Here is a 9749-nt window from a genome sequence, read left to right on the forward strand (position 1 = left end):
GCCTGCCACAGTGCGTGTTCAGAGAGTGAGAGAAGAGAGAGGAAGAGTGAGAGAGAGAAGAGAGAGAGGAATAGTGGAATAGGAGTATGACAGGTGGGCTCCATATTTTTTTTTAAATAAAATATTGGCTGGACTGCCACGCGTACGCCACGTAGACCAAAACCGCCGCGGATTGGGTCGAGGGGATAATTCGTCCGGTTTGCTTAGTTGGGTGTGAAGAATGTCCGGTTTTGTGGTTCAGGGGGTAATTCGAACGACGGCGATAGTTGGGAGGGTAATTTGTACTTTTTCCTAATTTTTTATCTAATAAAAATTAACCTATAATAAAATAATTAGTGATCAAATGTTTAAAGATTTAGAATCTTAAAATTCGTGCTTATTGAGTGGGACGGAGGGAGTATTTTTGTTGCAATATACATTAATAAATATATGATTTTATTAAGATATTTTTAGGACTATAAGATAAATGTTTTAGTGAATTAAATTTAGTACATCCATCTACTAGCTCCACATAATTTATAATCAATTTAATAAGCAATTCATACAATAGTTACATATAAACTATTCTATTAATATATAATCCCACCTATCATACGCGCATTGTGTCTTAGAGTCCATGCTGCAGCTGGCTACAAATTTGTAGCCCGCTGTTTCTCTCTCTCTTATCTTCTCGGCATATGTTTATAGCTAGATTATAGGCTTTGTTTGGTTTATTGGACTAATCCATTAGTCCCTCCATTTTAGTCCCTTTTAATTTTTAAGAATTGGAGGTACTTATAGTTATAGGGACTAAATTGGTAGCTCATCTCTTCTCTCTTGGTCCACGTGCCTTTAGTTCATTTTAGTCTCTGACCCACATGAGTCAATGACATGTGGGTCAGGATGGTATATCTTATATTTTGTAAAATTATAATAACATGGTTTCAATTTTCCCTGTGTAAAACGAAAAACACGGTAGTTAGGAGTACCAGTAATAAAAACGAAGAATACGCGTTATAGATTTCTGCACGGAGGGAGAAGCGAATAAAATCCCCCGCAGCATATGGCGTGACGAATTGACGATATACAAACTTCCACGGGGACCAGTCTTCCTCAATCCTCTGCCTTGCATCTTCTCCATCCAGCGATACAATACCAGAAGTCCAGAAAACCACCGGTGCCGTATGGCCACAGCCGGCGCTGCCGTTGACCGGCTTCTACGCCGGCTGGCCTCCGGTGCTGGCCGTCTGGAGCTGCCCTCGAGCATAGACGAGGACATGGCGCATGTAAAGCGAACCCTGGCGAGGTTGCAAGATGTGCTGCTAACCGTAGAAGGGAAATACTTCAAGATGGGCGCGGAGGTGCAGGAATGGATGAGGAAGATCAAGCAGATTGCTTACGGCATCCAAGATTTGCTGGATGAGTTTGAGGACAGTAGCGGCGCCGGATCCCAAAGGAACGGCTCCAGGATTTCAGAGGTTCGGCTTCGGCACATCCATTTATGGAGGGGAACAATTAGAATTACCAACTTGTCTTTTCTCATTCCAAATCAGCATTTTCTCAAGGAAAAACTGTTTTCTTTAATAAAAAAAAGGGGAAAATGGGTTCTTTTAGTGAAGTATTTCTTATGCCAGTATCCTTGGATGCCACAATAATCTTTTTGTAGTTCTGTAAAAATATGATGATTATATATTTGTAAATGCCGTTCGAGTGACCATTTTAGATTATAATTTGCAGGGAACGCTATCGTGTTCGTCAGCTCCATTTTTCTGCCATCTTAGTAGATCACAAAGAATAAGGGTACTGAAAAGAAAGTTAGATCAATCAACAAAAGATACTTCTGTATTTAGTTTACTGCAGCACAGCTTATCCAATCTTGACAAATCCAATGAGCAAGAAGTTCTGTTTCATAGAACTGAAATCATTGGAAGGGATACTGACAAAGAAAATATAAAAAATCTATTGTTACAAAATGATGTGGATAAATTACCCATCATTCCGATAGTTGGCCTTGCGGGGCTGGGAAAAACAGCTGTAGCAAAATTGATTTTCCATGAACAGGGAGAAGGGTGGAATTTTGATCAGCGCATATGGGTCCATTTGGACAAGAAATTGGATCTTAACAAAATTGCTAACAGTATTATCTCACAAGTTAACCAATCAGTAGATACCACAAAGAATCAAATTCAGAACAACTTACAGTTTAAAAGGAATTGTCTTCAAGAAGTTCTTTGTGACCAAAGCAATTTGATAGTATTGGATGACTTATTTAGCACAGAGGAAAACCAGATTGCAGAGTTGAAGGAAATGTTGAGGGGTACAAAGAAGGGAACCAAGATCATTGTGACTACTTCCAGTGAAATATCTGCAGAGCTAATACACACAGTTCCACCATACAAGTTGGGCCCTTTATCTGAAGGTGACTGTTCAACAATATTTTGTCAAAGAGCATTTGGTGATGGACATGAAAACAGCAGCCTCACTGAAATTGCGAAGCAAATTGTGAAAAGGTGTGAAGGCATACCGGCTGTAGCTTATTCTCTTGGTTCATTGGTTCGTAACAAGAATAAGGAGGCCTGGTTATATGCAAGAGACAAAGAAATATGGGAATTACCAACATTATTTCCTAATGGGTTTGAATTACTTGCATCGTTCAGTGAAATGTATCTATGTATGCCCTCGGCTTTAAAATCTTGCTTTGCATACTTATCAACCATACCCAAAGGAACAATAATTGATAGGGAGAAACTTATTGAACAGTGGATAGCACTTGACATGGTTGGGTCGAAGCATGGGACCTTACCTGCTTATGTGCAAGGAGAGATGTTCATCCAGCAACTTCTATCGATATCTTTTCTTCAAGTCCGATACAAGCCCTCTGTAAGTTACTCAATATATTGAGCCAAAACCTTGGCTATGTTTCGAGATAGTGCTAATATAAATTGGCATGAATAGTAATAATATATTTTTCTGTCCCTTAAAATAGTTTTTTTTCTATTACTGTCATTTATGTGACTCATTTTGTTTTTTAGTATGATAAAATGCTATATATTCTCAAAAGACAAGAAAAACTATATATTGTTCATAAATATTTGTTTTTTTTCTGTGATATATCTGCCTGAGTCTTGAGGTATATATGTCGGCTAAGATAGAAAGTTGGAGCTGAATAGCTGATACGGCATGAAATAAGGGAGGTAGAAAGCAGATGCTGGTATAAATGTACTATTGATTTCTAGCCATTAACTGTACCACGAAAAGAAAATTCATCATATATAATGGACTCAGTGATGTTGTTCACTGTGTATATTTCTTTTGGATTACACATTTCATGCATGGTTTTGTGGGATTATACAAAATCGCAAGACTGATAAGTAACCCAAATTCGAACAAGGTGGTTGGTTTGAAGCAAATCAATGTGTAACAAAGTTTTTCTTTTTTCAGGCCACCAGAATCAGAGACACCAATCAATCTAAGGAACTCCGTATTCATAACTTGGTCCATGACTTTGCAATGTATGTTGCCCGTGATGATCTCATAATTCTGGATGGTGGAGAGAAGGCCAGTAGCCTTAGAAAAAACATCCCTGTCTTCTATGGAGTTGTGAACAATGATATTGGACAATCAGCACTCCGGAAAGGTCTGCTCAGCAGTGCAAGGGCAGTACACTTCAAGAACTGTAAGTCAGAAAAGCTTCTTGTAGAGGCATTCTCAGTACTGAATCATTTGCGTGTCTTGGATCTTAGTGGTTGTTGTATTGTAGAATTACCGGATTTCATTACCAAATTGAGGCATCTGAGATACCTGGATGTTTCATATTCAAGGATTCTGTCATTGTCAACCCAGCTAACTAGTTTGAGTAATCTGGAGGTATTGGATCTTTCAGAAACTTCTCTTGAGTTGTTACCATCTTCAATTGGCTCATTTGAAAAATTAAAATACTTGAATCTACAAGGATGTGATAAACTTGTAAACTTGCCCCCATTTGTCTGTGATCTCAAGAGGTTAGAGAATCTCAACCTATCATACTGTTATGGAATCACTATGCTACCCCCAAATCTATGGAAACTTCATGAACTTCGAATTTTGGACCTTTCTAGTTGCACAGATCTTCAAGAAATGCCATATTTATTTGGTAACTTAGCAAGCTTAGAAAATCTAAACATGTCGAAATGCTCCAAGCTTGAACAACTACCAGAATCTCTTGGTGATCTTTGTTACCTACGATCCTTTAACCTATCAGGTTGTTCTGGGCTTAAGATGCTGCCAGAATCTCTGAAAAATCTTACAAATTTAGAGTATATTAATTTGTCAAATATTGGGGAGAGTATCGATTTCAATCAGATACAACAACTACGGCACGTTCTCAAGAAAACATTTTTTTCTGGAGATATTGGAGGGAGTGAACTCCAAACATGTGAACACGCTGCTGATTCTGCAGACAGTAAGAAGGTAATCTTATCACATACATGGTTCTGCAACTAAACAGAATGTAGTGTAGGTTTTTTGTGTTTTTTTCTTTTTGATATTTTGATTTTGTGACTGATCTACTGTGTATACTTTTACCAATCAACCATGTCCACACTAAAATAGGTACTTCAAACTCCTTCAGAAAACTGTTTATGTAAAGAGACCCAGACCAAAAGAATAACATGGTTTAAGTTTCTCTGCAGATCACATCATCCATGCATGCAGAACATATGAAATGATCTGACTTGTCATAGTGATATCTAGGCAAAATACATCTTTTCAAAATATCACGTGTTTCATGGTTATAGTTGCAAAAGACCATCTTTCTAATTTGCCTAGCTATCACTAACATGAATTATTTTGCAGAAGACACTTTTCGTTTTTATTTCAATTTGCCTGCTATCACTATCATGAATTATTTTGCATATATTGATTTAAAGCTTTTTTTTTGCTAACATACAACTAGAGAACATAATTACATGTAAAAGATATTGAAGAGGCAGTATTTAGATTGTCATGTACTTGTTTGGTATTTATTGAGGAATAATAATAAAAAATGTTGGTTAATTTGAGGTACTTTTTTATTCGAGATTTGAGGTATTTTTTAATTCATTATTTCCATCTCTACTCTAACTTAGATTTCATGAAAATTATTTTCAGGAAATTACAATGGATTTTTCTGCAAATTTGCATGGAAATATTACTTTGCCACCCAAGTGCTCAACTGGTACATTTGCTTGAGTTGTTTATATAAACAATTTTTCTTTCGATACATTTTCATAATAAATATACGAAATTGCATTCAAGTCGTGTAATTTGTCTATTAATTTTGTGCCACCAAGGAATAATGAATATTTTGAAACTTCCTATGTTAATTTAGTTGAGTGTTTTTATCGTGTTCTAGTCCTCATGGAGCTCTTTGGGCATGTTCCATGAATTTATAGATGTATCATCATATAAATAATATGACTGCAATCCCTTTATTGCATAATATAGTCTGGAACTAAGCTTAGGTTGTGTTTTTACTTGAAGTTGGGAACTAATCCCTCTCTATCACAAAACAAAACGACTCATTAGCGCATGATTAATTAAGTATTAGATATTTTTTTGAAAAATAGATTAATATAATTTATTAAAGCAACTTTCGTATAGATTTTTTTTGCAAAAAAAACACATCATATAGTAATTTGAAAAACGTTTTCGCAGAAAACGAGGGAGATGAGTCGAGATCTTCCACCAAAGAACTCAGCCTTGTAAATTTTGTTATATAATATTGTATTCTTTGCAAACATCGTATCATATCGGTGCTCTCCATATCCTTTATATATATATAAAATGTAGTGAAATATGTTGTTTCATAACATAAATCCATTGCGGACTATCTTTGATACTACCTCCGTTTCAGGTTATAAGACGTTTTGACTTTAGTTAAAGTCAAACTACTCTAACTTTGACTAACTGTATAGAAAAAATAGTAATATTTACAACACCAGCATAGTTTCATTAAATCTATAATTGAATAAATTTTCATAATATATTAGTCTTGTTAAAAATATGACTACTTTTTTCTACAAAATTAGTTAAACTTAGAGTTGTTTGACTTTGACAAAAGTCAAAACGTTTTATAACCTGAAACGGAGGGGAGTATTAGAGTTGATGAGAAGATTAAAAATAAAGGGGTTACATAGTACCACTAGTCTTAATGGGGGTTTACATACACACATTATGCGAACTATATACCATTATATCTACACACACACACACAAACACAAAAGAAGTTTTTATCTCCAACTTCGATGCTGTTAAAACTTAACTGATATTAGAATTTACTAACTGTAGCCCATACAGAAAATCATTATTCTGTAATTACGTACCGATGTGCAAATTCTAATAAATATCTATCCATCTTCTTTTGCAACTAGCAGAAGAGAAATCTGGTGAAAACTCTGAACGATTCCTATCAGCTGCAGTTAGGGAGGATTCAAGCAGCACTGATGTTTCTACATATGTCAAGCCGGTGGTGTCCTCACTTATTGGAGTGCTGCGCAGACCGACTCGGCTGGATGTGCCAGCTGGCGCGATGGCTTCTCAGGTTGGCCTGGCCCAGATGCCATCTAGCAACAATGGTAAGGCTGGACCGCATCCAACAATGGCTGCAGCTCAGACCCTGGAGACTGATCAACCTGTGCAGAAAAGGGTCCGGTGGGATGATAAAATAGACTACTCCCGTCCTCCCAACTCAAAACCTGCCAGGAGTGCATCTCTTGTGCAGTCGACCGATCTGTCGACACCAAAGAAAAGTTATACAAAAATTCACTCAATGCCGGTGGTCTATTCGTCAATTCCAAAAGGGAGTTCCGGAGGAACATACTTGATGCCAGCAAAGGCTATCGCTTCTTCCTACAGGAGGTATAGCCCACAGAGATGGGAACAGCACATTGGTTATCAAGGAACGGTGCGTTCATTGTAATTATTCCAGAATATATATATGTGACTTGATATATATCTCCATTTGATTGGAACACAGGAGTAATATATAGCTGGTTTTGCATTTCTTACCTGGACAGGATGAAGATGAACTGATGGTCGTGCCACCATTTGGTGAGTGGGATCAGTCCCCCACATTACGAAAATCTGACTTTCGGTATGAGAAGGTCTTCGCTAAACTCACCGAAGAGAAGATGTCTGGTCAAAGGCAGAAACCGCAACAGGTATGAACAAACTGCCACCAAACAGAACGTAAATAGGCATGCTCTGCTGTTTGCCAGAATTAAATTTCATGCACTGCTATTGAACATATATATACTTAGTGCTAATCACCAATTTGTGACATATAAAGGTCTCAACTATCAATAAAAAAATCATGCAGGCTAACAATACCAAAAAAAAAAGGAGAAAAAATGAAAAAAAATTGGTAACCAAAATTATAGAGGCTGACATTATCAGTTCTCACCAATCAGTGATCTTGAAATACACAAAACCAGTGCCGGAGCTTCATGGAGATCAAAGTGGGTTCTGGCCCCCTCCAACTCCATGCAAATTATACTATATGTATGTTTATGTTCATAAATACTATTCATTAGCCATCTTTCACGTTGATTGACATAAAACTCATGTTAATGGCCCCCTCTTAATAGTTTGTGAAGCTGCGCATAAAATCATCTTGACAAATTTTTGGTAACAACTGGGAAGTGCTAATTATCAATACTGAACGTTCTGAACAAATCAACCATTTATAGACAATGCAAGAGCAAAAAAGAAATTAGTATACAGGTTGTCTATTGTGAATCTGTTTGTTACCAATCAGTGAAATTTAGTCGTCCTAAACATCAAATAAATTTATAAATTTATAAAAATTAATTTATGAACTGGGGAAGTATATGTTCAATTACTCTGCAACGTTATATATTGTTATACTATAAAATCACCATGATCAATGGCAATACCCTTCTCTTCTTCCCCAGATAACTTGGTAACTTTAATATGTTTATTCTTGGCTTTTTTTCGACAATACTCCCTCCGTCCCAAAAAAAAAAAAACTCAATTCCTTGGTTTCCATATCTAACGTTTGACCGTCCGTCTTATTTGAAAAAATTATGAAAAAAATTAAAAAGATAAGTCATGCATAAAATATTATTCATGTTTTATCATCTAACAATAAGACGGATGGTCAAATGTTAGACGCAGAAATCCAAGAATTGGGTTTTTTTGGACGGATAATATAAGGGATTTTGACTTTTTACTTGTACTGTTTGACCACTCGTCTTATTCAAAAAAAATTGTGCAAATATAAAAAACGGAAAGTTGTGCTTAAAGTATTTTGGATAATAAAGTAAGGCACAAATAAAATAAATAATAGTTCTAATTTTTTTGAATTACAGATATCTATCCATATCTAGACTTTAGAGTCGTGCGTACGAACATACCTTTTTCCCGATGGTAATCGAATTCGAATCGTAGTCCAGTACACTACTCCTACCTTTATTTTCCGGTTTCGCGGGCTTCCTTTCCAGTATCGGGCATCTACAGGGTGGTGGTCAGTTACTCACTCGGTCAGATCAGGGCGTCTCTATTTGCTCCGTCATGAAAAAAAAATTATATTTTTCTTTGTGTGTTTTCTGATGAGGTGACACTGCGATTGTCCTCTTGCAGAGAAAACCACGGAATGAGCGATTTGGCGCGGTGTGGCATGCCGAACTCCTGCAAAAAAGATGAACTAACTCAACGAAGGCAGCGATAACGGCGGCGGGCGCTCACTCTCCTCAATAATTGAGCAACCGGCTTCCGTTGTTTTTTTTTCTCGTATTTTTAATAATTTTATTCTTCTATTGAAATGGGGGTTGGGCACAGCGCGCGATGTACTTGTGCGCCACACACTTGAATTTGATCACGGTCGATCTTCTATGTCGGTACGAGAATCCACGGATGAAGATTAAATACAAGCACGAAAAAAAGAGAGTATTAGCTAATGATTAATTAAATTTTAATTATTTAAAACTTGAAATATGTATTTATTTGATATTTTAAAGCAACTTTGTTTTTGCACGAAATGTATCGTTTAGCAGTTTGAAAAACATACTAACGGAAACTAAGGTAGAATATGTATCTTAATAAAAAAAGAATAGATTTTATAAAACCTTACATTTTATTGTGCTTTGAAAAACCACAGATATTATAACTTGCGATACATAACTACAAGTTTATAGTCTAAATGTTTCACAAGAGCCCACCTTTATTTAAATTTCCATTGATTTCAGCATATCTGAAATGATATTTTTTTATAAGTAGTGAATAGTTAAACCGATAACGTTAATTAAGAAATCGATCAACGATAAATGTTTTAAAATTTTAAGTAAATATTTATCAAATATGTATTGGGGTGAGGTTTCATAAAAGTACTTCGGAACCATAATAGTTAGGATTATGTGTCACGGGTCATAATGCTTGGAGTTTTATGCAACTTCGACAATAAAACGGAGGGTTAGCTGAAATTTGCTCTTAGAAAAAAGGGGCCTGATTGTTTTAGGCCCAAAACAGTGTATTTGGCCCGTATAAGTATTTTCTACGCGGGCTGTAAAGACGTGCTTCAGTGGGCTAATCTTTTGGACTAAACTTCCCCCGGATAAGCCCATCTTTCCTGATGGTTTTAATTAGGAATAAGTTCATCTGAGGTCCCTTAACTTTACACCGAATCCAATTTTCGTCTTTGGACCGAAAAACTAGATTCAACCGGTCCCTGAACTGTCAAAACCGTGCAAATGAGGTCCCTCGGCGGTTTGGAAGGTAGTTTTGGCTGACATGGC

The 9749-nt window shown here is 36.4% G+C and overlaps 1 protein-coding gene across 4 annotated transcripts; it reads left to right on the forward strand.

Moving 5' to 3' along the window:
- The first annotated feature begins 1019 nt into the window (after positions 1-1019).
- LOC127784646 (putative disease resistance protein RGA4) lies at positions 1020-9201 on the forward strand. Of its 4 annotated transcripts, none has more exons than XM_052311990.1 (7): positions 1025-1457; positions 1717-2859; positions 3421-4428; positions 5107-5173; positions 6411-6901; positions 7014-7157; positions 8599-9201. In XM_052311990.1, the coding sequence occupies exons 1-7, from the start codon at positions 1164-1166 to the stop codon at positions 8659-8661; spliced, it is 3210 nt and encodes a 1069-aa protein (XP_052167950.1). In that variant the 5' UTR covers positions 1025-1163; the 3' UTR covers positions 8662-9201. The 4 variants fall into 4 exon arrangements, with proteins under 4 accessions (XP_052167952.1, XP_052167950.1, XP_052167951.1 ...); XM_052311991.1 differs by having other exon boundaries at positions 6417-6901; XM_052311989.1 differs by having other exon boundaries at positions 6372-6901; positions 8599-9197.
- Positions 9202-9749: the final 548 nt, after the last annotated feature.

The sequence above is a fragment of the Oryza glaberrima genome, chromosome 9, assembly GCF_000147395.1.
Source record: "Oryza glaberrima chromosome 9, OglaRS2, whole genome shotgun sequence".
NCBI classification, from domain to species: domain Eukaryota; kingdom Viridiplantae; phylum Streptophyta; class Magnoliopsida; order Poales; family Poaceae; genus Oryza; species Oryza glaberrima.